General features: G+C 43.8%; 1 protein-coding gene across 3 annotated transcripts; it reads left to right on the top strand.

Moving 5' to 3' along the window:
* Positions 1-2,355: 2,355 nt before the first annotated feature.
* LOC131591403 (transcription factor VBP) lies at positions 2,356-20,332 on the top strand. 3 transcript variants are annotated; one of them, XM_058862061.1, is made up of 6 exons: positions 7,363-7,467; positions 9,143-9,473; positions 13,111-13,437; positions 14,886-15,106; positions 15,746-15,957; positions 17,867-20,332. In XM_058862061.1, the coding sequence occupies exons 2-6, from the start codon at positions 9,455-9,457 to the stop codon at positions 17,886-17,888; spliced, it is 801 nt and encodes a 266-aa protein (XP_058718044.1). In that variant the 5' UTR covers positions 7,363-7,467; positions 9,143-9,454; the 3' UTR covers positions 17,889-20,332. The 3 variants fall into 3 exon arrangements, with proteins under 3 accessions (XP_058718043.1, XP_058718042.1, XP_058718044.1); XM_058862060.1 differs by lacking the exons at positions 7,363-7,467; positions 9,143-9,473 and adding an exon at positions 2,356-2,679; XM_058862059.1 differs by lacking the exon at positions 9,143-9,473 and having other exon boundaries at positions 7,161-7,467.
* The last annotated feature ends 3,190 nt before the right edge of the window (positions 20,333-23,522 follow it).

Consider the following 23,522-nt stretch of genomic DNA (forward strand, 5'->3'; position numbering starts at 1 on the left):
GCCAGTTGAATTTGTGTTCCTGGAGTTTGGCCTTTTCCATCGCATTAGGTGCCTCCTTTTGTGTGCCATCCACTTAGGGCCAGTATAAGTTGACTATGGCTGGTTGAATCTATGAGAAAATGTGCTGTTAAGGGCTGGCTGGGCTTCTGAATGATGCAGCATCTCCACTAAAATGGGATCACAAAAACAATAAAACCACACCTGATCCGACAACAGCCAACATCATTTGTGCAGCCAGCACAAATGACGCAATCTGTGGCCATGCCTGCACCTTTCCAGAGAAAACATTTCAATTTCTTTCACTAAAGCAACTCAAATGCTCAGCCCTTCATGGCAGGGACATGGGGGCAGACAGATTGCTTCCCTACTGCTATGACTATACTCCATAGTATAGTTTCTGATTCCCTGGGGCTTGAAGACAGGGTGGTGTTGATGTGTCCAGCTAATAATGTTACCCAAGCTCTTCTCATGGGCAGGAGCTCATTGTTCAGGGATTCTGAATCAAGAGGGACACACAGTATCAGTAGGAGACTTTGTGGACATGGCAAACACCAGATGAGATGTGTATCTTGTCACTCTCAGATCTCTAGACAAAAACTTAAGAGATTTTCATTACAGGCTAATAATTCAAATTGCTATGTGACAATTTAGATAATCTTTAAGGTACTTTCCAACCCAAACCATTCCATGATTCTATGATTTTTTTCTGAATGAATGTATTCCTTTTCCAGAGCCATAAATGTCAGCCAGTTGCTGTAGCAGCTGCTGTGAAGTTCTTGGGTCCCTCCAGACATGTGGCCAGATGTTTGTTCAGCTTTCATAACAAGTTTGAGCCTGGGACAAAACCAGGGGGTCCAGCTGCACCTGGCACTGGACAGCTACCATGCTCCCAGTCACTTTCCCTTGCCAGCCTGTGATAAGAAGCAAAACTAGGCATATATGACAGTAGTTGTCCCAAACATCAATGATGCCTTGGATGACTGAGTGACTCCAGTCTTCCAGAAAGGACTGGAAGATTTCAGGAAAGGATATGGATCTCCTGGCTGGCAGGCTGTGCTCCAGGAAGGAGAGATGTGATCATGTCTCTTGCTCACAATAGCCAGAATGCACTGACCATCTGCAGACTCAGCTGGCTCCCGCTTTGGGTGGATGGAGAACACTGGAACAGCCCAGGGTTAGTATGGGACTGTTTTCCCTGAATGGCTTCATCACGGATGGTTATCACTGGCTCAAAATCTGAAGAGGTTGTATCATAATTACAAATTCTACTATACCAACTGTTGTGTGATTTCTGAGCCTGATTAGATTGGGATCTAGATCATGAGGCTTCTCCTGCTAAACTGAAATTCTCAACCACCCAGCCTGGCTAGGTAATTTTTTCATTTTGGTTTCTACTGGGTTAAATCAAATGCATTTCCTTATGGAACCAAACACCATGCATGATTTGCTGGGCTGTGTCCAATTGCTGTGGCTCCAGATATTCCTACAGACCAGTGTAGGAATACCTGGTTTCTACCTACTCACACCAGCACTGTAAGGCTGAGACTGGCAAAACGGACAGGGACAAACTGAGAAATAAAGGCACTTCTGTTGAAACACCACACTCAGCAAAAGAAAAGACCACAGCACATGTAAGATGCTACTTCCCACACCAGGTTCTGAAAAGGGGATCAGACCTTTATCCTCCTATCTCCAGTCCTTTTCTCCATGCTAAAAATTTCACTGACAGGAGAGGAGGGGCTTTGCGTGCTCAAGATCTTACTTAACCAGTTGTTACCAGGGTATTTGCAGGGTTCATGAACTCTCTTCCCGTACATCACTGCTCTGAGAAGAGGCTGTTTGCTTTCTGATAAAATTCTGTGCCACTTAAGAAGAAAAATAATATATTTTGGGGATGATGCACACTTTATAAGAAAGAAACCTTGTGCTATTATCATTAACTTAGGAGGGACACACAGTAATTGTTGCATCACATACAAATAATGTCAAATAACAAAATGAAAAATAACTAAAAAGTTAGCAGGCAGATGCAGACAGCATGTGTATCTCCCTGTTGCAGCCTGCACAGCTTGGTGCTCCTCAGAGCCTCCCAAGAGCTCGTCAGAGGATCCTTCTCCTGCTGTGTTTGCAGCCAACACGTACCCCTGACAGCGCACGCTTGCTTTTTTTCCCCTTCAGATACATGTATTTGTTATAACACCTTGGGAAGGAAAAGGGTGCTGCCTTTGCGAAGTTAGATAACTGGCCCAGTTCTTTGCTGCCGGATTGGCTGGGAGAGGCCCTGTAAAACCACGCTGGCCAGGCGCCCGGTCCAGCCCAGCCCTGCAAGGCTGCAAGCTATTTCCACAATTGGCCACTTCAGAGTGGGAGAGGGGGAGGTGAAGACAGCCGGGCAAGCTGCATCTCCGCCAGGCTGCTTCCCTTCCTCGTTGTTTTTTCTCAGCCAGAGTAGTTTGGCAAACACGCTCCGGGTGCCTCCGAGGCCGTCTCGCAACGCCCAGGAGAGTGGGGTGTAACGTTGGTGGCCAGACACCTGGCCCTCCATTAGCCCTGCTGGCACAGTCCCAGGACAGGACATGTCAAGCTGCAGCACCCCTGGGGGCCCCACTGCCCTGGACTTTCCGGAAGTCCTGAAGTCCCTACTGGAGTATTCCCTGCCCTGGACCAACAAGATGACAGGTAGGATTGAGGAAATATGTACTGGGGGTTCTGTTTTGATTTCTCCTTCCCCTCCTTCAGTTGCAAGGTGAGAAAGGGGCAGATCTTGTTTGCTGCAAGCCCTTCAAGGGTGTGTTTCCCCAAAGTGTCCAAGTCAGACAGGGAGTTTTGGCACTGTGCATGTTGTGCAGCTAGGAGGAAAAACAGCAGTGCTAGATTGATTATAAAATCAGTCAAGAGTGCTGAGCTCCTGATCCTTTTAATCTCTGTGTTCAGCTACTTCTTGGAAACCCTCAAAGATTCGTGCACGCAAAAGGCTTGGGCACAAATCTTCATGCTCACATAAAAGCAGCTTCCAGGATTGCCATTCATTGTTGTCCTATGGTTAATAACCGCTAAGCCTCCAGACATCGCCTCTTCCCAGACTCAGACTGTCCAGAGAGCCCAGCCTGCATGGGGCAGGCTGACTCTGTGCAAACTTTGTTTGATGCTGCAATTGTTTATCAGTGAAAAGTTGGGGTAGAGAACACAGCAAGTGCTGCATTTTCTTTGCAAGAGCACTTCTGTACTCCTAGGCTTTCTCACTCTTTGTGCAGGATCCTAGAAAACAGATGGAAAGGACTCAGGAGGTTATTTAGTTTGGGCTTTTGCTGGGCTGAACACTTTGCTCATGCTGCACTGATGGCTATGCTAATGCTGGGTCTGCTACAAGCACCCATCACGAAACTTGAGTACTGTCTGGTTTTGGATAGGATGCTACACACCCTTGACAAGCTGCTTTTTGGTTGTTGTGTTTTAAAGTTTGCTGCTGAGCGCTGGGGAGGTGTGTGGAAACAGCTCAACAAGCCTATGTCTGGGCATGAGTGAGTTGAGCTCACAGAAACAAACATGCACAGACCTCGTTCTTCTCTAGGGAGCTGCTACCAGGACATCTAGGCAGCTTTGAAGTGTTGAGGGGCAGCAGGAAAGCCAGACACACAGTGTGAAGAGGTACTCTGCTCTCGCTCCAGGGTCAATGGGAGAAAAGGCTGCTGCTGTGACAGTAAAGCGTTCATGTCAGGAAAGGCAGCTGCCTACACCTGCTGCTACCCTATGGCTCATGCATAGCCCCCTGTGGGAAAGGGAAATAGGCAAGGGGAGCTGTCCCATCCCTAAGGGGTTCATTTTGTCACACTGCTCTGCTGCCTCCTGTGAGCTGTCTCTCTTCTTTGATGAGACTGCCCACTAACAGGTGTGTTTAAATACCACACCGTATGAAGTCCCACTGTTTGCGTGGACCAGGACATGTTTTCCCAGCTGACAGTACCCAGGTAGAAAGTGGAACTCTCTGGGAGGAAGCAGCAGCAGCCAAGGGCAGCTCATGTGGTGCAGAGCCTTGCTGTGGCTAAGCTGAGTTTGGCTCCTTTTCTTGGATCTCTGCTCTCCAACAGCCAAGTGGATTCAACTAATCCAAGGGAGGAGTGTTGGCAAAACCTCTCTGTTTAGAGTAGGGGGTAGAGATCAATGAATTCAAAAAGAGAATAATTTAGTCTTAACTCAGTGTGACTTGTTTGGCAGCTGAGAATGCTGTTTTGTGGCAGTTTTCTTCCTCAGCTCCAGGACCACCCTGCCTCTCTGCATCACTTCCTGTAGTCCTCAGAAATCTTTATTATGCTTTTTTATTAATTTATTAATTTTTTATTATTCTTTATTATGCTGCCTCCCTCTCCAGACCAGCATTCCCATCATGGCCCTCTTCCCACAGAGCTCAGTTCTCTCCTCCTGGATCTCCATACTTGAACAGCACTCATCTGAATTTGCTAACTCTCAGGCCTCTCTCTGAAATTCTCTATTCTGCTATTCAAACCTCCCAGTGGGGCTTGCTGCACACATCTTCCCCTCACACCCTGTGCCCAGCAGTGAGCTTCTTGTTGCTTGTCTCCCTCCCTACTGTACCCCAGAATGGGGCTGCTCTTTATCATCTGGCCCTGACAAGACGCCCAACAGTGGCAGCCAAGGCTGCTGCATTCTTCTCCTCACATCTCATTGTCCTCCACTTTTCCTTCTCAGCTGCAGAGTGAGAGCAAATATAAAAATCCCAGGCAGATCCCAATTTAACCAAGAAGGTACAGCTTGTGGTACAGTGCCTGCTTTATGCTGGCAATTGCCTGAGCACCTAATCCCCCAGGCAGTGAGGAAAAACTCTCAGGGCAGCCTCCTTCCTAGCTGGCAGGGCAGTGCTAATGCTGGAGCAGGGTGATGTGAGACAACCCACAGGAATGTTCCTCAGGAACTCCCTCCCTCCTGCCTTTGGGAAGAGCAGCTAACACTGTATAGTCTAGACCCTCTCCAAGTAAAGTCACAACTTACGGGGCTGAAAAATAAACCTTAGCACAGTGGGGCATAGGTGGAAATGTGCTGAAGGAAGGAAGAACATGGTCAGTCTAAAGGGAAAAGTCCTGGAGTAAAAGCTGCTGAATGGTTTTAATAACCTCCCTTTCTACAAACATTACCCAGCAAAGCAGCTGCCACTGAGCTCTGCAGGGGTGATGGTGCACAGACCCTGTTCCTTGAAGGAGTGTTGTACAGTACAGGGCCACAGCATCATTCTTGGGGGCCACCAGTGTTGAAAACAATGGAACAAAGTGACCATGAGAGGCATAACTGAATGGGAAGCCTGCAGCCTGCCCCATTTTGGCTACATCCACTTGCCTAAAAGCTCCTCCTTTGTGATCTCACTTGGTTGTGTTCTCTATTTACCACCTATCAGTAGCTGTTTCCTAGACAAAAGCACCACTGCGGGCTTGCCGCCCCTTGCCAAGCTGTGTGTGCTGCCTCTGTTGTGTGTGGTCTGACATCTGTGTCTCATTACCCTCTGTGAAGTGGCATCTCCCTTTCACACATGTGCCTTTTTTTCCTGCCAGCTGAACTTGGCAAGGCGGAAGGAGTCCGTGGAGGGCACGTAGCAGCCCTGGAGCACACTGGGCAGCGGAGCATGACCTGCTCTGCCTGCTACTTGCAACTGGATTTATCAGCCTTGATAAATGATGCATTAACCTGCGCCGTTCCAGCCTATATTAACAGGGTGTCCTTTTCCAATCTTCCCGTTGGGCAGCATGTGAAGTCATGCTGGGAGTCCCACCCGTTCCCGGTGAAGGAAGGAGCAGATTGGGCCTCTCAGCCCACACAAGAGAAGTAGCTGCTGGGTAGGCCAGCTCCACATCTGCCCAGGTTGGGTGGAGATGTCCCCTGGTCCTCACTGCAGTAAGACAATGGAGGAAAACACCCACGCTGTGTCACTTTCCTGTGGGGTGGAGTGGGGAAGAGTTTAGACCTGATTTTTTTTTGTCACAAAAACCATCAGGGCTTATTAGTAAGGGTCAGGTAAAATCGTGCCTTGCCAGTTAAATTAAATATCTGAGGTTTATGGCAGGGAGGTTCAACCAAGCAGATTCCCAGGTGCCTACCTGAGAGGAAGATGTCTTTTTTCTGCTGCCACTTATGGGAATGCCTGTGCTCTCACTCCCGCGGCTGTGTTGGATGCAGACGGGCCGATCCCAGTGGAGCACACCCTTGCCTTTCCCGGCTCGCAGCACTGTCTAGGAGGTTCGCTGCACCCCATCCTGCCGAGGCCAAAGCAGCCGCTGCTGACAGGAGAAGCCTGTGGCTGTAGCGTCTAACACTTCTGCCAATTTATCCGTTCCGTAGGAGAGGCTCCTCGGTATCCACCTGTGTTTTCGGGAACGAACTTGGCAATATTTGCTCCCTTCGTGTATTCAGAAGCTTAAATCCCAGCATGGCATCCCTGCTGCTAGAGCAAGGGGGCCGCTTGGAGAATCACAAGAATTTCTTGTGATCATGACGGCTTGGAAAGGCGGCCTTCCCTCCCTTCCCCCAGCAGCCCGCCCATGCCAGCACTGCAGTGAAGTCCCTCTCCCTGCCCATGTTATGTAGGGCACGCCGCTGCGGGCATCGTGTGGGACGGAGAGAGATTAAATCCAGGGCACGCGCGAAAGGTGATTTCGGGATCCTAAACGAGGATACTCAAGTGCAGGCTGCGGCGCTGCCGCCGGGACAGGGCGGGGAGGGGGTTGGCAGGCGTTGCGCTGCCGGGACGGCCCTCACGGACCCCCGCTCGGCCGCGGCTCCCTCAGGCACTACCGGGCCTCGGGAACGGGCAGGCGGGCGCGCGCCCCGCTCCTCCGCCGCCCGCCCACGCGCGCGCTGCCTCCCCCCGCCTCCTCCGCCCTCCTGACGGTGACGCAGCGCCCGCGGGAGGCGCGGGAGGGGCGGGGCTCCGAATGCTAATGAACCGGCTGAGGGCCCGCCCCTGCACGTGCCCTGGCGGGCGGGGGGCGCGTGCCCGCGCCGGCCGCGGGGAGGGCAGGGCTGGGAAGGCGGGGCCTGCCTGCGCGGGGCCACCCCCCTCGGAGGGCGCGGGCCAATCCCGGGGCGCGGAGAGGCCGGGCTGGGGCGGGGCCCCGGAGCTCATGAATACTGAAGCACGCGCCGGGCGTCAGCCGGCCGCGCCTGCGCCGTTCGCTCCGCGCTTCGCCGCCGCTGCTGCCGTCGCCGGGTCCCGGGGAGCCGCCGCCGCCGCCGCCGCAGCCCCGCGCCGCCGGTGACCGCTGACAGCCCGCCCGCCCGCGGGGAGTATGCCCGGCCGCGCCGCGCACCAGGAGGCGGCGGCGGCGGCGGGAGGACCAGAGCCCACTGCAGCCGGGGGGAGCGCGGGGGCCGCCGCGCAGCAGGAGCGGCGGGGCCTGGCGGGCGCGTTCCCGCTGGTGCTGAAGAAGCTGATGGAGAACCCGCCGCGGGAGGCGCGCCTGGGTGAGCGTGGGGGAGCGCGCGGTGCCCCCCAGTTGTCTACCCCCACCGCCCCCTTCCCGCCCCGTGGCTCGGAGGGCGGGACCCGCCGGGTCACGGCGGGACTGGCCGCGGGGGGAGAGGCCGCACGCCCCGGCCCCCTCCCTCCGCCCTGTCCCTCCCTCCCTCCCTCCGCCTCCCTGGCCGGCCGAGCCAAGAGCCGGCAGCACGGGATCGCTCCCCGCCTCCCAGGGATCGTTCTCCGGAGCGTGTAGGTGCCTGCGCTGGGCAAAACCGAACGCTGCGGGAACGAGGGGTGGGCAGGAGCCGAGACGTGACACGCTGGTTTTAGTCCTTCGGTTTTCTGGAGCCTCCCCCGCCTGTAGACGCGTAGCTGGGAGCAGCAGTGAGAAGGTTTCGAGTCTTGCTTGACCTTAATTGCTGGGAAGTTGCCCGATGACACGAGTAAACAGAAGATCCCCTCAGATTAGGTTCGGTGATAATCCATAAGGGTATGAGTGACTGCCTGCACATGCAGCCCTGCATGGGCTGGACCTGCCTCTGCCACTGGTGATGCGGACAGCAGCTGTGTAAATAACAGTGCTAGTGCTTATTAGTCTTCGGTGCTGATGGCACGCTTCTTTTATTCTTTTTTCTTGGGTTTTTTTTTTTTTTTTTCCCCTTCTTATCCGACAGTATTTATGCCTTTCTGAGTATCAGTTTCATTTCGAGGAAGTCTCAGGAATATCTGCACTGCTGTAATGCCCAGTGTACTGGTGTATAATAAAAGAAGCCCATACACTTACGAATTTTGAGATTAAAAATAATTTTTTGGAACAGTAGACAACATCCAGGGTAAACTACAGCATAAGCAAGATTGTTTCCAGTGAGGATCCTACCTGCCTTGCGTTGTCAAATGTTGCACAATACCCTTTAAATCCATTTTGTGATTCTGAAGACTATCTTTTTCTCCTTTCTGCTAAAAAAAAGGAAAAAAAAAAAAGAAATAAAAAAAGTCAGCTTGTGATAATGGTTTTAGTTATGTTGCTATGGTGCAGGATGCTGCAGCACACAGAATCTTGAATCTACAAAATCATGGGATTTTTTACGATATTTCTGCACCCAGTCCTTTTTAAAGACATTAGTGCCAGCAGGAGCAATTTTAGTTCGTGTATGGTTGCTGATAGGGATTTGGTGACTTTGCCTTGGGGGTGATTTTTGTGTTCAGAATCATGTGATGTGGCCTATGGAGATGTAAAATTCTGAAATGAATATGATTGTGAGGTAGTGCATTTTCCGAAAATTAGAAATATTTGCTACTAAATTGATTACTAGATGACCCCTTTCTAGCTCATGAAGGTGTTCAGCTAGAGCCTCTAAAGCTTGCTAATGAGTCCGTTTCATCTTGATTATACCTCTCCATTCATGGTGTGATAAAGTTCAAGTTGTTCTTGTTCTTAAAATTTCTCCATAGATTTCCTTAGTTCACCTTGTTCTGTTCCACTTGACACTTTGTGGAACTTGTTGCTTTCTGTTTATTTTGGTCTCTGATACTTTTCTTGTTTGCATATTCAAGACTAAAGAAAGAATGCCTTCATTGTCAGCAGGTAGTTACTCTTAATTTACAAAAGGCTTGTCAGTAGACTTGTGACTTGACTGACTTCAGAGGATCCTTGATTATTTTCTCTTTTTTTAACAGTGATACACTCAAAATGTTAAAAAAATATTCATTTGCTTAATCCAGTGGTGCAATTTCAGCGAACTTCCTGAGAAAAGACCCTGCGCTTTTGTCTGGAATGCCTATTGAAAAAAACATAATTTTCTGCCTTACTCTAAGAAATTATATCAGCTAGCTGCAATGTCTGTCCATTTATAGTCTCTGCAAGCTACCTGTGGGTTTTCCAATTGCTGTGGGTAATCTGACTGCCCAGTCAAAGCAAGCAGCTTTCTAATCCTCCTGAGCAACAGAGGAGAGGGGTCAGCCAGTTCCAGCAGAATACCATCCCCTTGAATGCCCTGCCATGTACCAGGTACAGCTCACCAGCCTTGATGGGAGTTGTTGTTGTGTATGTTGTAAGGATTAAATAAATAACAATAATGATATTTTTATTAAAAAAAAAAGGAAAAGTCCAGTGGGCTAAGGGAAGGCAATTAATATTCTGGAGCAGGAGCATAGGTCTCTTCCATTAGTAAGGAGCTGCTGCATACTCTCCAAAGGATGCTTAATCACCAGTTGCATGCTGCTGTGGCAGGAAAAATGCCTCAGAAAACATCACAGTAATGGGCATTAGAGACAGGGAATCCTACAACTGCCTTCTTCCATCCTCACAAGTGGGGCTAAAGACCTATGGAGCAATCAGCCTATATATACATACATACATACACATATACATATATACATACATACATATATATATATTTATGTAGTAGTTTGAGTGCAATTTGACAATATTTTTTTTGGTGAACAAGAGGAAGTTTGTCAAATAAGTATATGTTCTGTTTGTGGCTGGGATAGCTCTTGACAGCATGGTGGCCAAAATCTTTTGGTTGGTTTTTTGGTTTTGAGGAAAAACCATGACAGGGAATAAAGCCTTTTTTGGGCTGCTGCTTTTGCTTAAAACAGCAGTATTTCCAACAGTTCAGTAACTGGAATGGTCCACTTAAGTCACTGAGCATAAACCAGTGTCCTCACTGTTAACAGCAGATGTAGAGCCCAGTTAATAGGTCACAGTAGCAGAATGAGGGGGCTAAATGGGACGTGAGCCATCATCTGCAGAAGTACAGTCCAGATTTATCAGGGTGACCTTGAATCGCTGCAAATGGAGCCTCTTAGGATACTGCAGCTCTACTGTCAGGTAATACCTGTTTACACTATAAATATCTTAAGAGAATTAATCTTTCAGGTCCCTGTGCTGAGGTAGGCAGAAACTTCCCTCTCAAGATGCAAGAAGTTAATTAGTGTTTCATTAGATATTGTGCACCCAAGCAGGATGTTGTGTGGCAGAAATAAAGATTAAATGAATTGAAAGAAAGCCCATGGGAAAATATCAATGCAAAAATGATCACACAAAAGTTTTACCATGTTATGTATCACCTTTGGAATAGCTGGACTCCCAGTATGTGTATTAACTCTGCTATTTTGTTTCAGATACTGTTAGAGGTGAGGGAGGAAAGACAGCATAGTTGGGGGCCCAGTGCTTGCAAAGTTGTCAGCTTGTAGCAAAAGGACACAAAATTTCAGATGCTTTTCTCACGTGGAGAAAGGATCTAATCTGGTGTGAACCAGGGACAATCACAAGAGGAAACTGGAGGAACCACAGTTTTTCCAGGTTACTGCAGAACAGCAGGATGATCATGCACATCCAAAAGGCATTAAAAGATCTGAGAAGAGCTACATATGCCAGTAGTGTAGTCTTTTTAGCATCTACCTTCTGAAAAATATTTTAGGCCTTATATTCAGTCTAACACCTAATGTTGTTCTTTTTTCCTACTCTCTTGAAGGTGTTGTATTAGTTGTTGCAAAACAAAAGCACTGCTGGTTTGTATTAAAACTGGCATTACTTGTAATGGTATACTGTTGTTTTCAAGAACTTTTTTAGATTTTTTTTTTCTTTTTAGCTGATATTTTGACTTGACATTTCACAAGTTTTTTATTATGTTTATTAAAAATAGTTATTTAAAAATAATTCATTATTGTTTCTTGGATTTGTTTTGGTGCTGTCTTTACTAGGATATCATTCACAACATCCAGTGCAAATCTGGGTTTGGTTGTGCTGGGCACTATGAAATGTTGGGGAATACACAATCTCTATTCACAGGTGAAATGTTGGTTCCAATTTGGTGGAGTGTGATCCACTAGTAAGGGAAATCCTTATTTAGAGAGTAGATGCTGTTTCTTTACTGGCTTCAACTAGGAGCTGTTTAGAGACATTCTGGTTATTTGTGTCATTACTGTTGACCTGCCTGTTTGCTTTGCCCAAGCAAAAGGTAGGGAAGTTGCAAAACTCCCTGTGAAAAGGAGTTTATAGCAGGAATAGGGGCTGGAAGATGGCAGTTCAGGGGCAGCAGTGTGAAGTGGCAAGGAGAAGGTCAAAAGCTGCAAGGTGATGTTACCAAAGCTTAGGTCCAGGAGCTACTGGTCTGAATCTAATGTGCGCTTTAGGTACTTGCTCTTGGTTCCAAGCTGGTGGTTGGTGAATACTTTCTCAGCTGCTTGATTTAAAATCAGTATCTTCTTTTGTATAAGAAATTCAGAATACGGTAGATAATTTACTTTGTATGGCAGCACTGTTCTTTAAGCCATAAAAAGCTCTTTCAATCTCAGTTCCACACCAGCTAAGGCAACAGCGGAAGGAATGCCACTTTTATCAGAATAGGTTTTATATAAATAGGCTTTTCTGGTTTAGAGCCGAGTTTCACCCCCACTTCCACCCCCGATAAAGAAAAATGCTCCTTTAGCATATTGTAGCCAGTCTAGAAAACCCTAATGCCAAAGACTGGTGCATTTTATTGGGCCAATCTCTGATAATACTGGAGATCCAGACTGGTCCAGTGTATGTCCTTGGAGTCCTTGTTCTGTTGAACTGAGTATTTGTTGGCTTCCATGATAATACCCAGTTTGCAGGTGATTAGGGTACAACTGGTGACTGTCCCTTGCTTTTGACAGCAGTGCTGGCTCAGTGCTGGCAGTACTAGCACTGCTTCTGGAATGCCTCCTTCACTGCTGATAGAACTGCATGGCTGCATGGAGAACTGGATCAGGAAAATGACTTGGATTTTTAAATTTTCTTTCTCTGCCAGCTTATTTTTATCTCTTAAATTATGTAATTATTCCATAACTTGAGTTTTCTGCTTGGATTCTGTCCCAGACAATTGTTAAGATTCAGTAGCTATGGGGAACATAGAAACAGCCATTTTTCTGTAATATGTGCAGTGTAGCACAGTAAATGGAGAAAAATTCATCAGTCTCTTGTGACTTGGGGGTGGGATGTGGGAGTGTGCCTTATTAGACATCTCCCCAAAGAGTGAAAATTGTATGTAGGTACTCTGAGCTATCTTTAGTGAGCAGCACTTGGAGCTATTGCTTTCTGTGGACATGCTGAGTCATTTCAGAGAGAAATGCTTCTAAAATGCTGAACAATAGGCATCCAGGTCTCTGGTGTCCTATGGACCTTTTGACTGATTTTCAAATGTAATCTGAAAACCCATATTCCTCTCCCATTTCTATTTAAATTATTGTTCTGCACCTTCTTTCTTTGTGCATAAAAAAAGCTACTCTGCTTCCTCAGAATTTTCTTAATGGTTTCCCATGTAATCCTGCTTAGGGACACTCAATTTTATTATTTTCTGAGATGGGTATGTAAAAACCAGGTTGTTTTGCAGTGACTGGTTAATAAGCTCCATGCAGTACTTCATTACACCTTGGTAAGCTATCACAGCAAAGATGCTGGTCTGCAAGGCTGCGCAGCTCTCTGTGGTCCAGCCATCACAGGGGGTTAGAGCGTTCCACATGTAAATGTTGCTTTTCAACATGTGGTTTTCCAGATCATGTCATGACGCAGAACCATGAGCTCACTAAATTTCCTTTCATGAGGATTTTGTTGGACTCTTAAACCTTGAGTTTCTCCTGTATTTCAGCTTGCACAGTGACCTACTTGTATCTTTCAGATAAAGAGAAGGAGAAAATAAAGCTTGAAGAAGATGAGGCAGCAGCTGCCAGCACTATGGCAGTTTCGGCTTCCCTCATGCCACCCATTTGGGACAAAACTATTCCTTATGATGGCGAGTCTTTCCACCTGGAGTACATGGATCTGGATGAGTTCCTGCTGGAGAATGGAATTCCATCCAGCCCTACTCACCTGGATTTGAACCAGAATCCACTCTTACCTGTGGCTGAGCTGGAAGGGAAGGAATCTGCTGGTGCTTCCACTGGTTCTCCTGCATCATCCTCTTCCACTGCAGTTTACCAGCAATCTGAAGCAGCCTCCAGCACAGGTAGATGGAATAATGTGGTGTTCTGAGGGACTTCTGTTGTTCTCATATTAAAAGGTCCCTCTTCAGGTCAAATAGGAGACATGCTAACCTTGTCAGTGTTAGCTTTGGCAAGTTAAACAGTACAAACATGCTCAATGTAGAGCCTTAGTTCATATGTCAATTCATGAAGATGCTGCCTCTCCTTTTCTTCCCCTTTTCTCATCCAATGAAGACTAAGTGTCTATCAATCTGCAGTCTGTTTTGCTTTTGAAATGATAAGAGTTGAAACAGCAGCATAAAGTATTTGCTTTCTTGGTATTGCTAATGTAGTGAGAAGCTGGACATGTTGAGAAAATACTTTCTCAGGTTATTTTACAACAGATTTGATAGCTTGTCACAAGTAATTTTCACTGCCTTGGTCTGCTTGGGTGAACTTACGTGAACTTAATGTACCTCAAATAACAATGTTAAATAGAAAAACAATGAAGCAATCCTTTTTGTGGTAGCCTGGGAAATGTGAAAACAGACACTTGGAAAAGGTGTTTTAATGATGCAGTTTGATGTTCTGTGGTACTTTGAAGTGGGAATGGAGGAACAAAAAAAACAAAACTCTGCTTAAATGGTACTAGGAAACTTCATTTGTAGTATGGAGATCTTCTCTGTTAAAGAATTCAGCTGCTCAGTTTGCCCTAGATTTGGAGTTTAAACATGATAGCCATCACAGTACTATTTTATGAGCAAGCTTTACAGAAAGCATTTTGCTCTGGAGGTCTTTTGTGAATCTATGGTAAAGATAATGTGGAACTCCTTCCATAAATTCTAAGGTGGAGCTTTTTTCTAGATGGTATATGCAAAATTTATTTATTGATCACTTCTGCATATTGCAGTGACATGCAGTTTTGCAACTCATGTATATGAAGTTTTGTAAACAATAGATTCATAAGATAAAGTTCATGTGAACACTACCAGTGTCAGATACTCTGTTGGGGCGTTTGTTTCTATGTGGCAAAGAAGAATACTGTTGCATTTGTAACAAATACTCCCTTATTTAGTCAGTTGTTTGCAAGTCTACTTGTCTGACCTTTGAAGGGGACAGGGACTGGGGTCTTTGGGCAGTCTTGTTTCTGTAAGTATTTGTATGGTACAAAACTCAGCCTCATACAAGTTTCTCCCTTCTTACTGCTGTTGAAGGTGTGTGCAAAGCATGTAATTTTTGCCAAGAAAGTATTAACTCCCATCCTTCATCTGTCTACTCATGTCTGTTAATCTGGCATATGTTCCTAGGGTTATATTACAGACTGGACTGTGAACTCTTTCTCTCTACCAGCAGCAGTAGAGCACCCTCCACACCTCAGGGAAGCACCAACTAATACTATGAAATATTTCTCACAATAGGGCAATAAAGTTGGCTTCTTTGTTGATTCTCTTCATCCTGCTGAATATATTGTAATTTCTCCTGTTGTTGCCAGAGTCCCCACCACAAAATGAGAGAAATACACCCAGCCCCATTGATCCTGACTGCGTAGAAGTTGAGGTGAATTTTAACCCAGACCCTGCTGATTTAGTGCTGTCCAGTGTGCCTGGTGGTGAGCTCTTCAATCCTCGCAAACACAAGTTTACTGAAGAGGACCTGAAACCACAACCTATGATTAAAAAGGCCAAGAAGGTTTTTGTCCCAGATGAGCAAAAGGTAACAGATTTATTGCTGCAAACTCTTCTAGGCTTTGATAAAAGTTTCTGACTCTTTGTCCAAACACTTTGACATACAGTGCTAATGCAGTTTACCTACATGATTGGGCAGAAGCACTGCCAAGAATAGAATTGGCAAGCCAACTGCTGTGCTTGCTGTTCTGCAGGTTTTGGTATCATGAGCTAATTACTGGCAAGGAGCAACTTAGCATGCTATACACAGAAATTAGAAGAACTATCAAGTCAAATCCCCATCACCTGCACTTTTGAAGGCCATTGTCTGTATTTGCCCAGTATTTTGTCTAATCTGGATTTAAGCAACCCAGACAACAGAACAGGTGGTTTTATGTAAAAATTCACCCCTGAATTGAAACTAAGTAAAGGAAACATTTCCGTTGGACAGCTTCTTAATACTCAAGTCTCCAAATCTTCTTAGTTCTAGCAATACACTTGGTTTATCCTAAAAGAGGACTTGTGTAAAGATGAAATCTTACAGTACTGCATGGTCTGCATTTTGATGTCAGAGCCCTGCAAACCTACGGAGGAGATTCCTCAATATAGCAGTCAGTGTGAATATCATTATACAATGAAGAGGTGTCTCTGAAGCAGTTGTCAGTTTGGCATCTTTTTTTTACTACAGGATGAAAAATACTGGACAAGGCGAAAGAAGAACAATGTGGCAGCGAAGCGTTCCCGTGATGCTCGGCGATTAAAGGAGAATCAGATCACAATTCGGGCAGCCTTTCTTGAGAAAGAAAATACAGCCCTGAGGACGGAGGTGGCAGAGCTGCGCAAGGAAGTGGGACGATGCAAGAACATTGTTTCTAAATACGAGACCAGATACGGACCCTTGTAAGCACACCCTTTTCCTTGTTAGGGCTCTTTGTTTTAGCCTCTTAGACTTCTCTGCCATCTGTAGAGACTCCCAGAAATAAAGTTTATGGAGGCTTTGCCATTTTGCATCTACACTAGGAAAAAAACAACAAAATACAAACAAACCCTATTTCTGTTGGCACAACTTGTTCAGGCCCTTTCCTGATCATTCTGTTGTCCACGATTTTAGTGTCCATATTTACAAGCTTGTTTTCAACACTGATAGAACATTTTCTGATGTCATACAATTGAACAGATTCACCTGTCTGGAGGAATAAATGTGGATCCCTCCAGATTGGACAGAGCTTTTGCTATCTGTTCTAGCCTTCATTTTTAAGTGGAGAAAGGGTCTAGGAGATTCTCCTCTCTCTCTTTTTCTTTTTTTTTTTTTTTTTTAATTTTCAAACTCTTGCTCTTTTTTCCTCTCCATTCCACCTCCCCCTCCCAGTAAAAGTTTAAAACATAATTTTAGGATATAAGTAGATGTTGCTGGGCAGCATCATGAAATTGTTTCCTCTCCCATTCAGAGGCACTAGAAAGTATCTGTTGTATAGAACTCTGTTCCTGTTGAAGAGGAACAGGGAACCTTTAGGACAGGAAGACAGGAAAATATCCAATCTCTTGTATAAACAGAAGTATTGCAAGGTTAATCTATGAATCTTATGCAGAATGGAATCAGTGCAATTTTGATTACAATACTGTCTAAATGTCTTGATAGGTTCTAATCCCAGAAATTGGAGAAACCAAGGAGAGAGAACAGTAGTGAATCACTCGCTTTACATATGTGGACAAAATAATTTGATGTGGGTTCTAGATGATATTTCTACCACCACCCCTCCTTTTTTTCCTTAGAGGGTCTTCCCTCTTAAACTGCTGATAAAGCAGCATGTTGCACTTAACTGAGAAGTAAGGGAGATTTAGAAAAAGAGGTCTGGCTCATTAGGCTGAACCTTGATTCCCAGCTGTTAAAAAATGGCCAGCACCTTATGCTTGGAAAGAAGGGGCTTTTTTAAAGACATAAACAAGCCACTGTTGTTTTACTGCACCTTACCTGTTGTGCAAGAGATTGAGAAAGAGTTCTGGTCCTTTGCCTCGTGAACACACTATGGGATAAGCTACACCCACTATAAACACAAACAGTTTACCTCACTGTCTCCTGTGTAGCAGTATATCTGGTCTCTCCATGCTTGCTGGTTCTATCTCCAGCATGTTTTCTGATAGAAAATTAGCACACAAGACTTGCCCTCTTGGAAGTAATCCATTCTCAGCACCAAGCACTGCTTCAACAATATATGGTGTTAAAAGAAAAAATATGCTGTGTGTGATGTTGAGACCTTCTACATGACCTACAACGGCAAGAACTAGAAGCTTTACCAGAAGTATATGTCTAGAAGTCCTCTTAAGATAGTGGCTATTTGTGTCAGAACTCTTAGGCTATACGTCCTGGGATAATATTTATATTAAGGAGTAAATGTGGGATGGTGATGTTGAGGGTAGTTGCAGTTCCTCTATTGAAATCTGAAAATATATTAAAAAAGCCTTAGGGTTTATTTTCTATGGTAAAGACTAGCTTATCTTTTAAACATAATGTGGAAATTATGAATTTAGAGCAATTTTGTGTTGACTTCTTAAGGAAGTGGAGAAGCAGGCTAATCCACAACATTTAATGTTTGCTTTGAACTATCCCCCCCCCCCCCCCCCCCCCGTTATGCTCTTAATTTGACTAGAGTGGCTCTTGATGCGGTGTTGGTCTAATTTCTTTCAAACATACTAAAAATTGTCACCCTTGCAGCAGGGGTTTTTTCTTTCACAGGGTGGTTTGTGGTGGTGATGGTGGGAAGTATGTTATAAATAAATTGTCACACTTAACACTTTGCTTTGTTTAAAGTGACTTATCTGATTCCGAGTGATGCAACTTTAAAGACTTTTAAAAACAAAGAAACTAAAAAGCACACATGAATCGCCAGTCTTCAGAGTGAGCAGTGAAATCTATGAGGTGTCCCAACACAAACAACTGATGATGACCCTGCCTGCCTCCTTGCCTGCAAGTACCCCATCTGACTACCCAGGGCTGGGCATGATGAAAAGTGCAAAGTCTCCTTAATTCTGTATATGGCTTTCTTATCTGTCTTTCTCACTGTAACTATGAACTACAATAAGCTTACCTACTGGGGTTTTGTCAAGACACTCAAAGTTCATGTCTCAAAGTCTGTTGACAGCCTGTGTGAATAGTTTTGGCACTCGAGTGGAAGAAGAGGGAGTTTTAAATGAAAATGTCTGTATATATAAAGAACTGCTATATTTTAAGACTCTTTTCCCTGCAGTATAATGAATTTTATTTAATACTGCGGCTCACTTCTGGTGCAGTGTAGCGTATTGTGGAGTACTGTGAGTGCAGAACTAAAGACACCAGGAAGACAGCAGCCTGTAATGTGTGAGACTTCAGTGCAGAAGATTACAACAAATGTACTGAAATAATACAGAAAGCACCACAGTGTGCCATACAGAGAGTAATACACCTCTATCAAATGACCCACGTAACAGTAAACTACGTCCGTCGCTTTCCTGCTCCACAGCTACACTGCTGTAACCTGCCTTTTCCTTTATTTCGTTTATAAGGCTCACTTTCTTTTATGGTATCTTGCTGAAACAGGTTCTATTCTTCTGCTAACGATTTAGCAATCATGGAAAAGGTGCTATTCTGAGTTGCTGATCTCCAAGTCTTTTGGCAATCTGAAACTACCAAATGAGTATTAGCTCCAGGAAAACAATGGCTATTAGCTGCCATATTACAATTTTCTGTCTCTTGACTGCAGGACAACTGTGGTGGTGAAGGTGAAACAGGCAATGATATCCCACAGTTACAATGGGCAGCTTAAGTGTAAGGACCCTTGTGCTGGTGTGGGAGGGTACTGAAAGCTTGAATGGATTTTGGAGATGTTTCTTGTGTTTAGAAGATGCAGGAAGTAGGTGGAAGTTCCGTTGTAAGAGTTTCATCAGCATAACAAAGATCTGCTTTTATATTAAGAAAGCTTGAGAGCTAAATCTGTGTGGAAAGAACAAGAGTACTTACTTTCTAGGAAAGGAGTACAGGGCCATGCTTGTAGCCAAAATGGAGCTTGTAAGACAGGAGTGTGTTCATGCCTGGAGATTGATGAATAGCATACAACTCAAGAAAAATAATCTTGAAAGCTTTCTGAAGCACAAGTGCCAAAATTATGAGGCATGACTAGTTACCAGCATAGCTCAGTGCTATCATATTGAACAATTATTTTGACTTTGTGTTTATTCAAGAAATTCCACCTCTAATTTCAGAGCAGAAACTGAAAGAGAAAAATGTGAGAAGCAGCAGATGATATTGTAAGATTAATTTAAAAAAATAAATTCAAAAGCCAAGATAACTAGTGTTTGCCAGCATAACCTTTGTACAGAGCTTATATATTAAATGTAGTTTTTGACCTATCATTTTTAATGGATGATGTACTGAAGTCAAGAAAGTTTTTAACTTTTTGCTGGTTACCAAAGTATACCTATGACTGTATTATTATAATTTGGGATTATAAAGATCTGAGATAACCTTGGGATATTTTTATCAAATAGATGAATATCTTAGTTCCATGTTGCTGAAATGGCAGCATATATCTCTGCCTGTAATCAGTATTGCTGATTTGGACTGATATTTTCGGTATGTACTGATTTTTGCTTTATTTTGGTGATAAAGGCCCAAACCATGGATAAAAAAAAAAAAAACAAAACCAGCAACAAAATAAGCAACCATGACAGCATGTAAATGTAGCAACTTTTTTTTCATTTTCATCAAATTTATAATTTCTAAATTTTCAGTTAGCTCTGGCTGTTCTTAAATGTCATGCTTCCTGTTTAAATCAAAGCCAAAAGCTAAATAATTGGGCAAGGAGTTGCTTTATTTGGATCCTACTATGCTTAGGAATATCTTTTAAATACTTACATATTGTGTACAGGATTTGGTTTTGCAGTATGTCATGACAACAGCAAAATATTCAGTCAGTGAGATTAGCATGTGCAATTCTGTTGTTTTATTTCTGTTATCTTAAAAGCTTACACAATGGAAACTAACAGTGAATGTTCATTAGATCTTTTTTTCAGAGAAGACTGTTAGCAAACATTTGTGCTTCCCTGTAGGACAATGCAGATTTGCACAATCTGTGATTTATATGTCTACGGGTTGCAAAACTGGAAAATCGCACTTTAGGGTGAGTGCGGCTCAACTTTTGTAGCTGGAGAATTTGTTGTTGTTATTGTTGTTAAGAAGCAGTATCTTTAAAGATAGATGAGAAGGTAGTAACTATTTAAAGGAGTGCAGCTATTGCCAGCAAAAAACATTGTGCAATGCTGAATTCCTTTCTCAGTTTTTGCAGTCTCAGGAAGTTAAGTTTATTGCTCCAGAACTCTCTGCTCCTCTCAGAATGACTCGCTATATCATTTTGTTTCTTTGACAAGGACGACAATCCTATCTGTGAGTGATAACTTCGGTATGTTTTCTTAGTGATCATAAGAAGACCAATATTATTTTAGCTAAATTTGAATATTAAAAGATGCTGAATTGACACTGTTAGGGTTTGAAGTTCTCTAGCCTTGGAACATACTCTGTAGAGGCCATAAGTGTGCCTAATGCCAACCTACCCCATTCCAGCCACAAAGGGACCATCTCCAAGGGGAGAGAATAAAGGGCATGTGCACCTTTCAGCATCACTGCAGGGATTGCCAGGAAAGAGAGCAGTTTATGACAGCGCTGTACTTTCATTAGGAAGTGGATTGACACCACGTGGCCATTTCATACTAACTTTAAAAGTATATACAATGTGGATGAGATTTGTGGACAATGAGTGTTGTTTTACTCTACAGAAGACAGCAGCTATGAATAAATTATATGCAATATTTAATACAGTATTGCTTTCATATATGACGATCTAATCTACAGGTAGCGGGTTTGTGTCTAAAAATTCCAAAAAGCTTAGTCTTTCACTTGTTGCCAAGATCTGCTCCCACTGAAGCTAGTAACAAAGATCTCATTAACTCACACAGGAAAAAGTCTTTACTCTTATGTGGTCATTGTAAAGTTTTAGCAACTGCTGGAGTCATGGGTGTCTTTGCTTTACTCTGAAGCATTCTGTGCTGGGATCAGGTGGATAAATCTGAGATTGCAGGTGTAGTGTTGGTAAACTGATCCTGATGGTTTTGATATTCAGATAATCTGAATTCTGCTTGCTTTTTTTTTTTTTTTTTTGGTCCTGCATGGACAGAGTGAAAAAGTAGTGTACTACTTGTGTTGGAGAAGAAATGTTTTTGGGTTGTTTGGTTTTTTGCTAAGCAGCTTTTTGTAGTAACATTTTATGTCTTTTCTGACAATTCTCCATTTCCATGCTGTGCTGTTTGAAAGCCCAAGGTGTTCTAACTAGAAATCACTTTCAGCATTATCTGCAGGCCTGCTACTAATTGTACCAAATCCATTTCAAGTTGGGAGGTGCAGTGGAAGGCCAGCAGCTTTGGGAATACTGTAATAAAACCACTTACATGGAAAAAAAATAATTTGTAGATATTAAAAATAATGGACCTGCACAGAGGAGAATATTGCTGCTTCAGTATTGTAGGCCACCTGAGCATAGAAGGGATTTGTTCCTTGTGATCAGGTGCTTTCATTTTTAGTGAGAGAGAAGGTATCTTGGACCTTTGTGAAATCCAGATAGGCTCTTGTTCACCTTTCTAGTTTTAGCTGCTAAGCACAAGATGAGAAATGTAAATTTATCTTAGTGCATAAATCTCATATTTTTGGCAACATACACCTAAATCCATAAAGAGCAAAATCATTTGTTAGTGCTAGTGTTTTGCCTTTGCAGCACTACAAGACTCTGACTGGCTTTCTAGATCTTCAGATAATTACTCTGGTGTGTATATCTGCCACTGTAACATGGTGAAGATAGCTAAACTCACAGTTGAAGACTGAGAGAAAGGTAGAAAGAATAGGCTTAACTAAATATCTATAGAGATGCTAACATAATGTTAATTGAGAAATTACAGTGATTTAACTCATGATGCTGAAAATTGTCATACAGATATAATTTGTTAGTTTGATAGTCTGCTATCCGTCGTGAGTCACTTTTGGAACACAAACTTCTTGAAGTTCAGACACCTACAGGGAAAAAGGAGTCCTTTGAGGAAGATAAATATATACATAGACATAGATAATTGGCAAGGAGAGCAAAGAATAAAAGAGGAAGAGGAGAGTAATGCAAGAATCTGACTTGAATGAGATTGCTTAAACTGACACCTCACTGTTTACAATTTTAGGCCAATTTGGATCCCCTCAGTTTAGCATCATACTGAAGATAAGTACTTGTTTAGGTCTTGGGAATCTGCTTGTCTCCACAGTCCAGAAGGAAGTGAAAGGAATATATAGATAGGGAGGAGAGTTACTGCAGAAAGGCATGAAAAAATAGCAGTTGTTTCAACTAAGTGTGCTGTTGTGCTGGGGCTTGCCCTGCCAATGTAAACTGGTCAGTGCTGTCTCACGAGGAAACTATCTGAGGCCCCAATCTTTTAAGGTCTCAATTCTGCTGTCATTTCTGCATGGGAAGAGCCCTATATCTATAGACAACCATGTGGACTTCACAGGATCTGTTCTTGAATGTGAATCTCTGCCCAAGCAGTCAGCTGCAGAATTGTGTCCTTAACACACTATCCAGTTGTAGTTACAGGGCTGTTGATATTAAGTGTAATTTGGGTGCCTGTTATATAGCTAAAACCCTTGTTACTTCATTTTCCTAACTAAGGCATGAGCAGAAGCCCTTTGCTGTACAACATCTGTAAAAAACTTAAAAATGTACTTCACATATGTCTAGTAAATTAAGGCATGTGATTTTGGTCTGTGGGTCTCAACAAACCTTGCTCGTGTACCTGCCTGAATGTTTTCCTAGATGTGCAGCTACGTTTCAGTGAGAAGGGATGGTGGGATTTGTTTTCCCGAGGGGGAACAATAGCAGCTCTCACCTGTCACACTGGGGTGACCGCTCGCTACTGGCCAGGATCAGGGATGGATGCATCCTCCGCACTTTTATGTGAAGTTGTCTGAAATATGGTGATTAACATGATTATTGGAATACTGTATTTTGTATAACTTAGAACATGTAAATACACTTTTAAAACTAATCTGTTCTATGAAGTAATAAATAAGTGCTTCCATTGTAATATCTGAATATTGTTAATGCTTCATGTAGCTTGATTTGGGATTATTTCTTTCCTAGAGAACTACAGAAATCAAAACAAAGATTGATGTTGTGGAATTCTAGTCTAGTTGTGATGCTTTCTATCAACAAAAAATGTTTTAAAAATAATAATGAGCTACTTAAGCAGAGAAACTTAAGATTTTGAGGGAACTGATTTTCTTCCAATCTTTCTTTAACAGTAGTCACTGATTACATTCATCAATTGTACTCTTCCCATCCTGTTAGCTGGACAGTTGATTTGTTTGTGAGTAGCATTATTAAATTATTTGTAAACTGTAGTGA

Source organism: Poecile atricapillus, chromosome W (genome assembly GCF_030490865.1).
Source record: "Poecile atricapillus isolate bPoeAtr1 chromosome W, bPoeAtr1.hap1, whole genome shotgun sequence".
In the NCBI taxonomy this organism is placed as follows: Eukaryota; Metazoa; Chordata; class Aves; order Passeriformes; family Paridae; genus Poecile; species Poecile atricapillus.